Source organism: Telmatherina bonti, assembly GCF_933228915.1.
Source record: "Telmatherina bonti genome assembly, chromosome: 19".
Lineage (NCBI taxonomy): Eukaryota > Metazoa > Chordata > Actinopteri > Atheriniformes > Telmatherinidae > Telmatherina > Telmatherina bonti.
Window position 1 is genome coordinate 11,268,066 of NC_136617.1, and position 16,160 is coordinate 11,284,225.

At 41.1% G+C, this 16,160-nt stretch overlaps 1 protein-coding gene across 1 annotated transcript in view; it reads right to left on the reverse strand.

The window, feature by feature from the left end:
* Window positions 1-3,139: 3,139 nt before the first annotated feature.
* Window positions 3,140-16,160, reverse strand: part of LOC306770458 (protein MTSS 1-like) — a gene marked incomplete at its 5' end in the record, with an annotated part of 69,183 nt that continues 56,162 nt past the window's right edge. Inside the window, 9 exons of the mRNA XM_079259306.1 lie at window positions 3,140-4,013; window positions 5,942-6,098; window positions 6,186-6,353; window positions 6,775-7,032; window positions 7,290-7,358; window positions 9,245-9,470; window positions 10,986-11,083; window positions 12,288-12,395; window positions 12,488-12,645. Of these exons, the coding sequence (XP_079115432.1) occupies window positions 3,367-4,013; window positions 5,942-6,098; window positions 6,186-6,353; window positions 6,775-7,032; window positions 7,290-7,358; window positions 9,245-9,470; window positions 10,986-11,083; window positions 12,288-12,395; window positions 12,488-12,645 (1,889 nt within the window). The 3' untranslated portion in view covers window positions 3,140-3,366. The remainder of the gene's footprint in view (window positions 4,014-5,941; window positions 6,099-6,185; window positions 6,354-6,774; window positions 7,033-7,289; window positions 7,359-9,244; window positions 9,471-10,985; window positions 11,084-12,287; window positions 12,396-12,487; window positions 12,646-16,160) is intronic.

Genomic DNA, 16,160 nt, shown 5'->3' on the forward strand with positions numbered 1-16,160 from the left:
TAGCGGCTCGTTGACAGAAATGGCTTCCACACACACGGAGTACAGGACAAGTGATTGTTTCTTTTTTATCCAGCTTGATTAAATGTGTCAGATTACATGTTTTTTCTTCAACCAGCTACAATCAGAAATAACTGAGCAGATTTTTTTTTTTTTTCTTATCAGTAATAGATGTGACTCCTAATACTCACTTGTCTAATTCTCAGTGTTAGCCTCACTCACAAAACACACTGTTAGTCATCACAGGCTCAAAAACGTTCAGCTTCATACGCTTATGATCGCATCAGCTACGTAACTGTTCGAAAACCTGCAGTGGAAAATGAACACAAAACAGACAGGCTTCAGTCATCATACAGGGCGTCAAACTGCAGTCATATAAAGCATGAAACATCTGGGATCTAAAACGTCTTCTGGTCCTTCAGACCATCAGGGGAAGTTTGTTCCAGTTCGAGGAAAAAACTAATTCTTACATTTGTTTGTTCAAAGGGGGGAAGCATAACATGCATATTAAATGTATATTTGTTAATAGGTTTTATATGCTCCAACAGGAAATTTAGAAACGTAAGAGAATAATTAGTGTGAATTTAGCTTGTAAATTACTTACTAATATAAAGTAAATTAACACATCAGGTTATTTAAATTGTAGTAAAAATGCTCAAACTACATCCTGGTGAATTTGTTGCAGTTTATATCATGTTGGTATGCAGCAAGATTTATTTTATTTGTTCAGTTTAACTCTGCTGGGTCTCAGATATCATCCTGTAGTGCCATTATGGAGATCCACGTAAAAGAGAGGTGTGTATTCATAATATTCTCAACACCTTTATTTTAAGTTAGAATATAAAAAAATATATAAAAATCCAAAATAAATATAATTAAATACAGACTTTGAAATTAATTAATCTCAATTAATTGCATTATGAAATATGCGCCGAAAAGCAACATTTTATAAGCAATTATTAAATCAAATAATATTAAAAGGTACTGTGATTAAATGTGTAACTTTTCCTGTGAGTAATTAATTGTATTTAATGTGTTGAAGTCTGTTCTTGTAAAGAAAGATAACCAGACATTTGTGCACAACTTTACCGCATAAGTGAGTAAAAGCAGAACCTGGAAAGGCGCAGGCCTCTGAAACCTGGCTCAAATCTTCATGGTAAAATTGTCAAAGTAAAAAGTAAAGCCTGATTTTAAAAAAACAAAACAAAACACAACACATAGCTCGCCAGTCCATCTCAGGACTCTGAACTAAAACTAAAAAAAGAAAGAAATTCCATTTTGAAATCAGATATTTCTGACAATAAAAATTAATGTAAGTATTTTTACTGTATGAACTGTGACCATCCACTTTCCAAAATGACAAACTATTATGGATTCGTCCAATTATACTGTCCAATAATGTTTAGTAAGTATGCTATTATTATATGGCCATTATGTTTGACGTGTTATTTTAATCTATGTCACCTCATATTTCATCTCCTCCTTCATGATTATCACCAGCAGTAGCCTAATTATGGCATTTTTCTCTATAATCAGATACATATAACACTGTATATTAGTGGGTTTGTTGGCTAATAAATCATGGATCTCCAACGTGGCAACTGGAGGATGTGCTGCAACAACCTTAAAAACATGGACAGCTGAGCTGAAGCAAACTGGACTGCACATCAGATTCTTTACATTTCTTGTTTTAGCACTTTTACCTGTGGAGGTATCTGTGTTTTAATCCCACTTGGATGATAAGTGAGTTTACTTTAATTTGCTGTTGGTCACTCATTATTTATCTCTTTATACGTTGCGAACAACAAACTTCCTTTGACTTAAATCTGTTTTTTTTTTAGAATGATGAAATTTAATATTTAATGGAGTTGTTTGGTGTGTTAATCTAGCAAGTGGGATATTTAGTATCATTCTGCTATTAGTCTTAATTTTCACAGATCAGAGAGATAAATATCTATACAAGGTTTCTATTTCAAAGCTACAGTGGGAATATTTTACGTCATCAGGAAACATTTCCAACTATATAACCAAATTTTACTACATGGACCAGGCACGTGGATCCATACTTACATTTTGTGTTAAAACTCTGCTTATTGTAGTATACTGTTCCCAAACTAAACACTGACTCAGTGGTAGCTTCACTAAAATAAAGTTCACAACTGTTTACATCAGTGTCGGCTAAATCAGCACACAGGCTCGACTACAACAGACCAATACACTAATCCACAACTCCATTTACTACAGATGGGTAGTAACAGCCTCTTCTAGTGCTATGCACTTCATCTGTATGCTAACACATACCGTGCAGCTGCTGCTTCCTAAACTCAGCACTAAAAAGGATACTTAAGTCACAACTGAGTTTTTGTGCATTATTGAATTTGTTTGACATTTTTAAAAGTGCTTGACAGAATTCAGTTTGATCAAAAAATAATCACACCTAAATAATAAAATAAACTTTTCCGAAGAATATCTTTAAATTTCCAGTTTACAGCATCGTCGGTATGATTGGATTGTCTGGCTAAGCGACCACCAGCGGGGTATTGCAGGCTTTATTTCTGTTATTTATACTGGGAAAAACTAACATGCAGTTCAATCTATTGTTCTTATAACAAACAAAAAAAAAAGCCTTAGTTGTGAATTATTATTCTTGCCTATATGCTACTCTACATAAAAGACTTTTTCAGCTTATTTCCCTTTCAAACACATTTGTTAGTACATTAAAAAAAAAACTACTGTAATTGAACGGAAAACGTCGTGTCCAGCACGTGGACTGATGACACCTTAAGTAAAAATGGGAGACTATGGGGATGGAAATAGTGTATGACAAATTAAACCTACAAACAGGAACTCAAAAAAAAAAAAAAATTTGATCTTTTGAAAATAGTCCCTCCTTCTCTTCACTGCAATCTCAGAATTTAATTCTATCCTCATGTCTTGTCATTTTTATTAAAGCCTCCATTTCTACCTCCGTTGCTCTGACCTTCATCTCGCTTAGCCAATCAGGATGTCGTCCTCTTTCTGTCACACGCAGAAGTTTCCCAGAAGAGATGATCTAGGATCAGTGCAGGGTTCAAGTGAAACAAAAGATTTGCCTTTTGTCTTTGAGTTAGTTTAAATTTTCAGGTTATATACATGTAAGCTTCCTTTGTTCCTAAATGAATTATTAATCAAAAGTGCCGTTTTTAACTTTAATACAAAATTTGTCTCTTAAACTGATCCTGAATCAGTCTCTGGGCAACTTCCATTAATTTTGGCACTCTTTCAGGCCGTGACTCCTGCCTCCATGTTTCTTTTCTCCGCAGTAACCGTTTTGTGTCCTTTCAGCGGGGGACAAAAGAAAACGGTGACGCCAAACCAGCCCGGCTTGTATCAGTGAATGATCGGTGCTGATCGGTCGTTGGTTATCGCCTTCTTGAGCTTGACGCCTCGGCGAATAGCCACCAGGAAGTCCTCCACCTCGCTATATTCTGTCTCCTCCACAAGCTCTGGGAGGGGTCGACGCTCCCACTCCGACATCCGGCCGCTCGGCTGTGGAGGCGGAGTCGGAGGATCGGACCCTTCATCTAGATGCTGGGTCTCCCAGGCGACCGACTTCGGTAAAAAAGGCCCACTGATGCCAGGAGACAAAGGGGATGTGGAGGGGCTTAAAGGGGTCCGTAGTACGTTACCGTCGTCTGCTCTGCTGGGGAAACCAGGATGATCAGGCACAGTGGGGGTCTTGACTGGGATCATGGGGGGTTTGATGGGGATGGGGCCCAAATTGAGGCCCCCGGAGGGTCGCCGTATATTGGGTTTGGAGGACGGTGTCCGTCGAATGGTAGCAACGCCCGGCGTGATGGAGGACAGGTTAGAGGGCAGGCCAGTGGTGGAAGTGGGACGTTTCGACTGAAACATGCGGCGATACGACTGGCTGATGTCGCTGTTCCGCGGGATGGTGGAGGACTTATCGAAGTCTGACTGGTGCTGGTGCTCCCCCTCCTGATCTGCACCCACAGAGTAGTAGTCGCAGTCCGACACTGTGGAGAACAAAAAGGATGATTAGTACAGCACGTCAACACAGGATTAGAATAAACCTGTTTGAACTGAAGCATTAAAGCAAACACTTTTTAATAACACATGAAAGGTCATATTTCACCGCACAAGGTGTGTTTGACAAGCGAGATAAACTACGAATGAGTCAATGATTTTATTTTAGAATAAATCATAAATTTTCTTCAATATAGTAACTTTCCATTAAAGATGTGCCTCAGCTGTAACAGCACATCAACATACCTAATCTCTCCAAACAAATGACGTTTTAGTTGGTAACAAAATAAATTTAACAGGAAGAAAGATTAAGGTGTTATCGTCGAGGAGACTGTAAATAAAATGCCATAATATCGGTCAAATTTCCCCATTTGAGGGACAACCGCCAGAAAAAAAAACGTGTTTTTTTTTTTTTGTTGTTCAAACACAAATGGCTCAACATGAGCTCAATGCTTTTTAGTTGTCACTTTGCAGCAGTCCTGAATTTCAGACACATGGTCTCGTTTAACAGCTTTATAGCATTTTTGCTACTTGTTACTGTTAATTTAATGCTTTCTTTGCACCATCCCTAATGCTTTGAATTGTCTTATACCTGAATTTTGCTATGCGAATAAACCTGCCTTGCCTGAAGGCCAGCAACAACATTCCTTCACAGAGCAGAGGGCATCTAGTTGGAATGGGACTTCTCAATTACTTTGTTCCAATATTATTTCTTAGCATCAAAAGCTAGAACTAAATTAAACTTGTCCAAGCAATTCTACTCATTTTTAATGTTGGAAATGAACATGGTAATTGTAAAATTGCAATTATTTCTTTGACAATAATGGTAAAAAGAACATCCATAATCAGTTCATCCCAAGGAAAGACTATAGTAGCTGGAAAAGAATAAAGAATATTCATATTGTGACGTATCATAGGACTGGAGAACTTAATGTCACATGACATCCTGTGAGCGAAGAAAGAGACTTTGGTCAAGACAAGCAACCACTGTCTGATGGGATTTAGTCTGAAAATCAATAAGATGGGAGATGTTTTCATTCTAAGAAGTTAATAAAAGATAATCCTTTTACATGCAGTGTGTATCGTCTCCCTGCTCTGGCAGCTCTACACTCATGCACATTTTCATTTTCATTTTCATTTCCTGCAGGAAGCTGCGACAAGTTAAAGAATTGCTGCATTAAAAAAAGGTGTTTTTTAGTTGTGTGAAAGTGACACTTTTCCTTCTGTTCTGACAGTTTTTATGGCTGATTCATATTTAGCAGATGTAAATGGAAACTGTAAAAATTGAAAAATAAAGTTTACACACAGCCAAAAAAAAAAAAAATCTATTTGCTCACTTTAAGCTCCCCAAACTCGTGTGACTGACTGGTATATGCTTAGATATTTTAAGTAATTCCCAAAGAATTCTAGAAATTCTGCACCTTCATCCTGGAAGTTTGTTTCCTATTATGATAACTACTACTTCTTCTGTGGTACTCCCATCCCTTCTGTTTTGCTTTGGTTGTGAATGGAACTCCCGCTAGTGAAGCAGTTTTCACACTTGAAGCCTTACAGTGAGGCTTTTATGTTTTGCTTTACATACGTTACTCCAACAATCGGCCCGCCGTTTACCAACCTGTGTCGAGTTGCTACAGTAAGTCTACCTCAGCTGCACATTGAAGCATTTCCAATATGAATTACAGAGAAAAATGACACACTGTTCAGTGTTTTTGTCTGCTTTGAATGAAATGCCTGATCATTTAAACAAACAGTGGCCCTCGGTAAACTTTTAGTCCCTTTTGTTTGTTCTTGCAAGCGAAAGATGATGGGAATATACCTTGCACCAGTTGTATCCTCCTCTGCTGGTGAGGTCTGTGTGATTCAGCACACTTTGTGTTCAAATCAAACCTTCCAGGTGCATATCGGTGTGTGTGTTCACCTTGTGAGGAGATGGTGTCCTCTGAGCAGCAGGGTGTGTTAGTCTGGCTGCTGTAGCCGCTGGAGCCCTGCAGCGAGTCCCTGCAGGAGCCGTGGATGTCCAGCTTGAGACCTCGAGCAAGCGCTCTGGCCAGCTCCTCGTGGGTTTCCTTGTCCACCTGGCGGTGTCGGCACACGGACATTTTAACATCCATTTGTTGTGTTTGGGACGTTGCTGTTCACAAGCCGGCGTAACTGCAGCTCACCTTGGGAGAAATCACAGAGTTGTTTCCTTTGACCCCCTGCGGGTCGTCGTCTGGTGTGGTGACATCAGTGCCCTGGTGGCTGCTGGGATCTGTAGTCTCTTTCTTGTCCTTGCTCCTCCTCAGTGTGTTGATCATAGGCTGGTCATATGGACCCGGTTTAGCCCAGTCCTACAGAGGAAGACAACATCCACAACAGAAAACAGTCCCAGTTTTACTCATGTAGAAAGAATATCATATTTAGGCATTTAAGAAACAAAAATATTAAAAATGTATGTATCAAGATGCTTTTAAAAAGATACTACTGCACAACAATAAGCATATTTTTGTATTTTATTTTGAGGCTGGAGCCAGAAAACATGGAAATGAACTTAGACAAAACATTTATTTAAAGTAGAATCTGATTAATTTTCTCCTGCTTGGCTTGTGAGGAAATAACCTTGATGCCAAGCATCACACACACTTGTCACAACCTGATTTTAAAAGGCGCTAGCTCTCATCTGAACCGCAGCAAGAACAAGTGGAAGAGACATCAAAACAAAGGAGCAAAGATGAAAGGAAGGAAGACATCGGGGAGAGACGCTGATCAAACCTTCCAGGATGGGACTCTGGATGATGGGATCGTTCCGAGCCCCGAAGGGCTGAGAAGCGGGAACTCTCCTGATTGGCCGAAGCCTGACCGAGACCATGGCCATGTGGGGGAAACGGACGAATAGGAAGGCGAGGAGATGGGGGAGGTGGTGGAGGAAGATGAGTAGGTGAAGTATGAAGGGTGGAGGTGGGTGTCCTGGGCCTGAAGCACTACTCCGTGCAGAAATATGGCGCCGTGTTGATCAAAGCCATTCGACAACTGAAGGTGAGCGAATGAAGCAGAAAGACACGTGGAAAAAATTGATGATTGATGACGTCATGTAAAAAATAAGACGCAGGCAGATGGCGTGCTACATGAAGAGGAGCAGCAGCCTTTAATCTGTATATTTCTACATCATTCATATATTCACTACCAGGATGCTCTACAGCTCCATGTAGCACAAAAAAACTATGTGACGATATCTATATCCCCAATACCTAACATTTGTGTTTGTGTTTCAACATGCGTTTGTTCACCTGTTGCACACCAGAGCTGGGCGCAGGGTGAGAGGGTGAGGAAGATGAGGAACCCTCCCCATTGACAGACTGAGAGGACAAAGCAGAGAGACACCACTGCAGCAGAGCCATGCAGAGCAAACAGAGGGGGAAAAACAACAAAGAGCCAAGGAAACAAGACATCTCAGTGAAGATGCAAAGGCAAGACATCAGAGCAAGAAATAAACTGAAGCTGATTGAGCAGGTTGGAAAGCTGGGAATGATTAATGGAGGAAACAAGATCACTCGTGTCTCTTTAGAAATAAAAGAAAATACTGTCACTAAATGTTTATGGTGTTTTTAAAAACTAAAAAACCTTTTAAAATAAGGTACATCATGACGGAATTAAGCTCCCCCTTTGGGTTGAAACATTCAAGGAACTTGGCAAAATGTTATGAAAAGGGCTCTAATGTTTAGAAACCAGTGCACCACATGAGGGTTGGGATTTATTTTGTGTTCCCAGGCCATATAGAAAGATAATCCCTCTATCGTGTCCTGGGTCTTCCCTGGGGTCGCCTCCTGCAGGGACGTGCCCCGAACACCTCACCAGGGAGGCGTCCAGGAGGCATCCTAACCAGATGCCCGAGCCACTTCAACTGGTTCCTCTCGATGCGGAGGAGCAGCGGCTCTACTCTGAGCCCCTCCCGGATGACCGAGCTCCTCACTCCTCTCCTCTAAGGGTGAGCCCGGCCACCCTGCGGAGGAAACTCATTTCAGCCGCCTGTATACGAGATCTCGTTCTTTCGGTCACGACCCACAGCTCAGGGTAGGAACATAGATCGACTGGTAAATCGAGAGCTTGGCCTTCTGGCTCAGCTCCTTCTTCACCACGACAGACCGGTCTGTCGATCTCATGCTCCATCCTTCCCTCACTCATGAACAAGACTCGTTTCAGTCATTTGTCCCGGCAATGATGACACGACATTACCCATGAACACCCTTCTACGGTGCATCATAAATGTGTTCATGCAGCATAAACAAAGCACAGCTGAATGAGTGAAAGTTAATCTGAGTAAATGAACTAAAATGTGAGGAAATGGTCCGTTTGAAAACTTTGTTCCCATTTCTATCAAAGTTTAAGTTTTTACAATCTTTTTCTCTCTCCCAGTTGCATCTTGCTTGATTTTCTTCTAATTTTATCCCAAATGGACGTGCTGCTATATATTATTGATTTCTGCTGTAGCTGATGGTTGTATGTAGGTTTACTGAGGTTATTGATGTCGTCAAGGCAGTTCATGTAACCGCACCTTCATCCAGGACAAATATCTGTGTGTGGACAATAATGTGTCCTGCATTGTAAAACGAAAATCTGGTGGTTGGACGATTTAAAGAGCGAAGCAAGTCACAAGAAAAGAGGACGGGAAGAATGTTGACGACGAAGGAGGAGGTGAGAGAAAGAAAGAAATGTAATGCTCTCTGGTCATGCATCGCTGGAATTAAAGCAAAGTGATCGTAACGCTCTATAAGGACTGCAACAGATGAGGAAAAATGTTTCCCTGTAAAGACAAATCCTTCTAAATTTGGCTAGCAACTTCAGGAACATACAAGCCACATTAGCTGGTGATCAAAAAGTTCATGTAGAGCCCCATTCATGATGGCAAATACATGAACTGATGACTTATTCATATCATGTTGTTTAAATAAAGCTGCAACGAGACACTTTTTTATTTGCTTCCAACTTCATTGTGATATTTTTCTGTGTTTCTTTTGTGTTTCTGTGTCCCCGCTTTGCCCGTGAACCACAGCTTAGGAAACGGACTGACTCAGCAAACACACACACGCAAGCTGTTGCTTAAAGCTAATGATCACACAGTACCATAGCAACAAGGGAGCATCCTCAGACCTCACACTGAGACAACAAGACATCTAATAGCAGACAGACAGGTGGGGTGAACACTGACTTAGTGTCAGTCAGACAGTTACTAAACTTCTGTTACCTGGAGGTTTTCTGGGGGCATTGGCGAGGGGGATTTGGACTGGAAGGCGTCCTGTGAAATGAAGCCAGAATCATGGGAAGAAACTGACGAAAGGCGAGCAGGCGTCTGCTGGGGCAGCACCGAAGAGGAGGAGGAGGAGGAGGCTCGGTAGCGGAAGTGGGAGGTCGGGGAGTGGCAGTGGGAGCCGCTGGAGCGAGAGTCGCTGCTGTTCACACTGTTCAGACTGCTGTGGATCAAAAGACGGACAGAGAACGCACGTTAGATGCAACTCTTAATGGGAAACATCCTTGTTGTTTTATTTAGTGAGCTTAGTTTCGTATGTTCGAGTGTCCTTTTCAGGACAGTATGACAGGAAATCCATTCCTGAGCAGAAACGGCCGGCTGGGAAGAGCGAAGATGATGATCACCTTATCCAGGAACTATCTTAGTTTACTTTTAGAAGCAGCCACCATGTCTTCCAAGTCTGTAATCTGAGCAGATCCATGACTGACTCCATCCTCAGCATGAAGTTTGTAAGAACGCAGTGACTCTTTTTATACCTTGTTACATCAAGACTAAAAAGATTTTAGTGTTCAGAGACTTGCAGTTGAAATGCAGACAATGATACATGACACAAAACTTCCCCATAATGCCTGGTATTTCTGTTCTGTTTTAACCACCAGGGGGCAGCAGAAACCAGAGCTGGTTTTTATCCTGTCTGCTGGATAAAATACTGAACGGTCATGCTGCTCTGTGGATGCATTCAAGAAACCAACAACAAGATGTGAACGAGGAAGTAAAATAAATGTCGAGAGGGATTTGGGAGAACCAAAAGTGTACAGACAAGAGCCATGAACAGATTAAGAGGTGTTATCATTTTTACACTTTGACTTATAAAACAGTCAACATAGATGAGTCAGTGACCCGGAAGAGGAACAGGCGAGATTATCTGCTTCCATTAAGAAAATTAAATGGTTTCACAACTATATCCTGCATTAACTTCAACTAATGCCAGACAGATACTTTATAAGCTTTTGCCTCTAATCATCACCAATAATCAAAAATGAATTTAATTTTCTGCCACCCCAACTCAAAAATGTAGGTATAATTTAACTTGAATGAGGTTTACCATACAATATCTTACATAAATGAATATTATAGTAATAAAAAAATAAAATATAGAATGTATAGTAATAAACAGTCACTAAAAGGTGACAAAAAAGTGACCATTGCTTCATTCTTTTTACAGTCAGACAGACCTGGTACTTAAAAACATCAACATGAAGGTATGCAAATAAGAAAATAATCCAAGGTTAAGGTAAGCGGTTCATTGGCGTCTTTGAGTTCAGGATGAACCCCAAAGTGACACAGCAGAGCTGCAAAGTGATGCAAGACAACCAAATGTGTCGATGGTGCAGCTTTAAAAAGATTCTGGTATGAATACAAACTAAATGATACAATTTTGGAGGAAATTCAACAGAATGCAAAATGATTTAAATGGGAAAATTAACCAAAAACTTTTATATAACATTTGGTCGAGCCCCACCTGACCTCCAGTCAGAGCAAACTGGAAACCAACATGGGTACACACAGGCAAGGCCACCATGGAAACTGGACAAACCCACATGGGGACCTTCATCTGCAGCCCACATGTAACCATTATGGGCCCCACATATACCATTTTTACACGTGTGAATTCTGTGGGGTGACTGGGTGCCTTTTTACACATTACTGCCCAGGCTGTGCCGCCAATGAGACAAACCTGCACATGCTGGACTTCCTGGATACGGTAGTGCTCGGTGACGAGGGCGGAGTCTGGTACGACCAGGTGCATTCGGAGCCCTTCAGGTCGACAATAACCTGCAGAGAAATAAACACGGAGCAGAGTCTTTAGCAAAAGAAAGTTGGACAAGACAAGCAAGGAAGCGTGAGAATCTCGTTTCCAGCTGCGGTAACTTAAGCTGGGAGAGCAGCAGGTTGTACTGGAGTTTTGTGGTGGTGGAGAGCAGCAAGCCTGCGGGCGATGTTCTTAATTTACCACTTCATCATTATGAAAATTTGTTTCGCTCTCAGGTGCTCAGACGGTGCAGATATTTGATCAGGATGCATCCTGGAAACTGCTGAGGGGGGCGAAAGAGACCAGGGGTTTCTGTACTAGGAAATTTAAAACCAGTTTCACACTCAAACTGGTCAAATACGTGATTAGTTGAGGATTTTAAGTGGAATTATAAAACTAGTGTATAAACCTATAAAATAAATTAGTAAACTGAGATCTGCACTATTTTTTAACAACACAACCCTGCCTGGCGTTATTTAAACATGGAAAGTAAAACACTCAGTAGATGGTTACGAATGTCAGATATTCCCCACATTTCCGAGTTAAATTATTTAAAAAGGGGAAAGAAACCAGATCAGTTCAACCTGAACCACTAACCGATATTTATCCTCAGCAGGCAGAAATCGTGTCAGAACAAGTAAAAGACCACCATCTGCTTCTTGGCTTACGGATCTGTGCAGCGAAGCTGATTGGGCTGCTTGTCAGAGACAAAAATTCCATTTTTTCAGTCAATGAACAAACTCTCTCTGAGCCAAAATGGGACCTTCCAGCTGGATTCATTCTTTAAACAGTCCAGAACTGAAACATCTCACAGAAAAATGCACCGAATCTTCATATTTTAGAAGTAAAAGCCAGAAAATGAATGATTAGAATGCCAGGAAAAATATTGATGGACTTTTTCTTTTCTTTTGCTTTGGCTTGCACATAAGTATCAGCTAATTTTTTTTTTTTTTAAACTATGTGTTCAGAGCAAATTTTTTTAGATCTGCTTGATAGAATTTCATGTAGAAGTTGATAAGTCCTGATTTGCATCAAGTCAAGAAGATTAACAGTCAGTTCTCCTGCAGGACGTAGATCGTCCTCATAGCCATGCAAACAGGAAGTTTAGCAGACTGACCTGGTTAAAGGAGCTCTGGGAATCACTGCACTAGTTTTTACTGTATCAGAAGCAAATCAGAGCATTGTTTTAAACTAAATATAATAAACCCTGATTTCGGAGTGCTGTACCTGCTCGCTGGAGGCAGGCAGCTTGTGTGGGTCCATCGTCAGAGCCTTCAAGTCATCTGTCAGAGTCTGGAGGTGGGTGATCTCTCCCAGCATGGACATCTCCTCGTCCTGACACACACACACCATCAGGATTCAAAGACTAAAACACCGGCACTTTGGGGAGTTTGAAAAGTTTCCCGTGGTTTGGATGCAGGACTGACCACAACAGGCCGCAGCATGGACACGAAGCAGCAGAACCGGCTCCTCTCCTCCACCAGCGCCTTCCTCACCGCCTGCTTCTCCGTCTCCTCCAGCAGCAGGTACTTATCGCTGACGTCCTGCATGGCGCTGTCCAGCTGAGGCTGCAGATCTCCACGGCCTGAACACGCAAACACACTTATGTTGAATTACAATACAATTCCAGATTATTCTGCAGAGATGTGCAGAAATGTGTTGCATCCAACAGTTAGTTTAATAACCGATCAATAAGTCGATTGCTTGTCATCGTACTCGTTGTCCAAGATGATCCCTGAAAAGCATCACAGTAAAAGTGGCTTTTTTGGAAGAATTTAGAATAAAAATAAGTTGCACACAAGCCACGATCAAGGATCAGGTTTCTTCTGTATTTTGCAGCACAGGGTTGTCTGTCCGTCCATCTTCTGCAACGTAACTCAAAAGGTTATGGACAGGTTTGGATTCATTTTCCAGAAAATCTTACAAATGCAATCAGGAACAAGTGATTAGACTTCGGGGGTGTTCAGGATTACCTCCTGGATTTAGGAATTTTCCTAAAGGATTCTTCACTCATCATGCCATTAAAGCAGTGGTGTCCAAAGTTGGTGCTTGAGGGCCGCTGTCCTGCAGGTTTTTAATGTTAACCTGTTCAAACACACCTCGCTTTCATTAAATGGACCAAACAGCCAATTAAATTCTTCACATTCTGACTGATTCATTTGAGTCAGGTGTTTTCAAGCAGGGATGCATGGAAAACCTGCAGGACTGTGGCCCTCGCATTAGAGCTTTCTGCTAAATGGCTTGGGGAGGTCTGCACTCTCCGAAAGCTTCTTTTTAAAAATGATCATCTATGAGTATTATAAAGAAGACAGGTCATAAATAGAATCAAAACAGCAGGAAAATCAGTAAAAATGATCAAAATGCTAAGATGGGGAATAGCGAAAAAGTTCCCAGTCAAAGTGCGCATTTAAAACCCAAAACAAAAACAGATGAGTGTACAAACACATTGTGTGGTATTAATGAGACTAAACTGAGCTCATCCATCATAATTAGGATCTATAATCTCCTGTTAGTATGAAAAACATAAAAGGATATTAAAAGGAGGCAGACAGCTTCAGGCAAGCCACAAACAGATTATCAGCTAACCGTAAGATCCAGTTTCACCAGCAGAACTCGAGCTGCATAAAAACCAGTCTGTTCTGGGGCGGCAAACATTAGATCGCCTGAAAACAATAGTTAGAGCCTCCCACTAACCATTAAACCACATTAAAGAGTGAAACAAGTCGAGTAGCGACGATGAGTCGAGCACTTGCCGCTGGGAAACGAACAACTGCTGGCATCTGATTAAAACGCATCACTGCGTGGGGATTAATGAACTTATTTGTCTTGTAAAAGAAGCCACATCTAAAATTACAGAGTCGCTTTTGAGAAAAACTGAGATTTCATAAGAGGTCTCAGTTATGAGTGGGAATAAATATGTTTATATCCTGCAGCTCTATGAGTCAGGGCTGTCACTTGGATGTGGATCACGTCTAACATGCATTCAAGTAGATTTAGTTTTATTTTAAAAAAACAGATTATTTTGGACAGACCAACTGTTTTATTCAAGTGATTGCATCAAATTTATTTGCATATCCAGAACTCTCTGACCCGTCTACAGAAGCCTCCCCTGAAATGCTGGGATGAGTTCACGTTCTCCCTGCTGTCCTCAAACATCCCTGCTCAACAATGACACTTGATCTACTCATTGAAGTTGTTTTCATCCCGCTCAGGCCGCTCTGTGATTCAGTCAGCTGTGGTATGGAGAAGACACTGAAAAAAGATTTCATTTTGGGCCTGACCCGAGGCTTCCTTCCAGTAGGACATCTCTAAGACACAGCTACTGCAAGTGGTCCAGAGGGCCTCCTGACCAGAGCTCCCAATCATTTTAGCTGGCTCTATTTCTATTATAATAATATATATATATATATATATACACACACACACACACATACATGTGTATATATAGATATATGTCCATAGATAGATAGATAGATGATAGAATAAAAAGTAAGTCTACAAATTTGTTTCTTTTATTAATATATTCTGAGCTGAGAGTCAGAAAGCATTAAGATTGAGACCAAAAAGCAATTTAGTTTTAAGTGAAAACATCACATTTCATCTACTGATTTCATTATAATCTGTCAAGTATTGCTTTCTTTTTGCCCCTGAAGTGCTTTGGGGTTCAGTTTTGCCTCTTTAAGACGATTGTTTAGCAATCTCGTCTTCTGAATTTGAGAGACGACATAAACATGCAATTAAAGTTCTTCTTCCCTCCAGTGGGACACGAGGCTGGTTTCTGTGGTTGGGCTGATAGATGGGAGACAGCTCCGTCTCTAGCAGAACTTTTCCAGACAGACGCTTCAGTGATAAAGAGAGGAACACTGGCTTCAGTGTAATTCCTGGTTTCCCAAAGAATTCAAGCAACACGAAACCGGTTTTGTTTCTGTCCTTTTCCTTTGTTTGTGTCTTCATTTCTTTCATTTTCTCCTCCCTCCTGCGGAAATCGAAGTCACTCATGGTAGCATCTGGGAACTGGAGATGTCTTAAAGAAGCTGTACAGAAAGATCAACACTCCAGTCTGAACCCTCTGTTGTGTCTTTTTATAAACTTTATCAACACATTTGAGCATACCCATCCTCACATGCAGAAAACCATAATATTTCATCCTGAAATATCTCTTCAGTTCGGTAGGTCTCCTCAGTTTCTTCCTCTGTAACATCCCAACTCCTCTTTCCATTCATCTTCCTCTTGGACTCTGGCTATATCCTCCTCCCTTATGACTTTCAAACAAGTGCAAAGGGAGTTCCCTCTGGTATTATAACAAGCTGGAAGAACCTGGGAACTGAAGCAACTCAACCACATCGGAGGTTCCTCTTGGGTCAAACCAAACTCCTGTTTACTTTGCTCTTCAGGCTCAATTCAAAGCAGGAAACCACATAGTCCTTTTGTTGGCGGCAACAAACAGCTGTTGACTCCAGTCTTAATAAAGTCCATATTAGTCGTGATTCACACTGGAAGTTATTTATTTTGGTCTTTGTTTTAAATTCCTGATGATTAAGAGGGGAATCCCTGCCCTGACAGCGTTGAAGACTTTGTTCTACCATAATAAAACCACACATAAAACAGTATGGGCCAACATTGTTCTAAGCACCAGAATTTCATTTTCAAACACTGACTAAGTAGCAGCAAAAGCTCATACGACTGACTTCAGTCAGCTGGGCACAAAGCCTGAAGTTAGTCTTAAAGCAACCATTAGTATGTTGGTATTTTCGTGTTTCAGTTGGTAACATGAAGCAGATGGTGTAATTGGAGCGACTCTGTTAAATCAATGACACATTAGCCGTAGTGAAGTTTGTTTTAACGGGATATTTATCCTACAATCTACAGTTAACATAGGGAGACAGCATGGTTTACAGCACAGGTGTCAAACTCCAGTCCTCAAGGGCCAGTATCCTGCAGGTTTTTGTTGTCTCCAAGCTCCAACACAACTCACAAGTTCATGATTAGGTTGACAAGAAGCTGCTGGGTCCATTTGATTTGAATCAGCTGTGTTGAAAGAGGGAAACAACAAAAACCTGCCGGATACCGGCCCTCGAGGACTGGAGTTTGACACCCCTG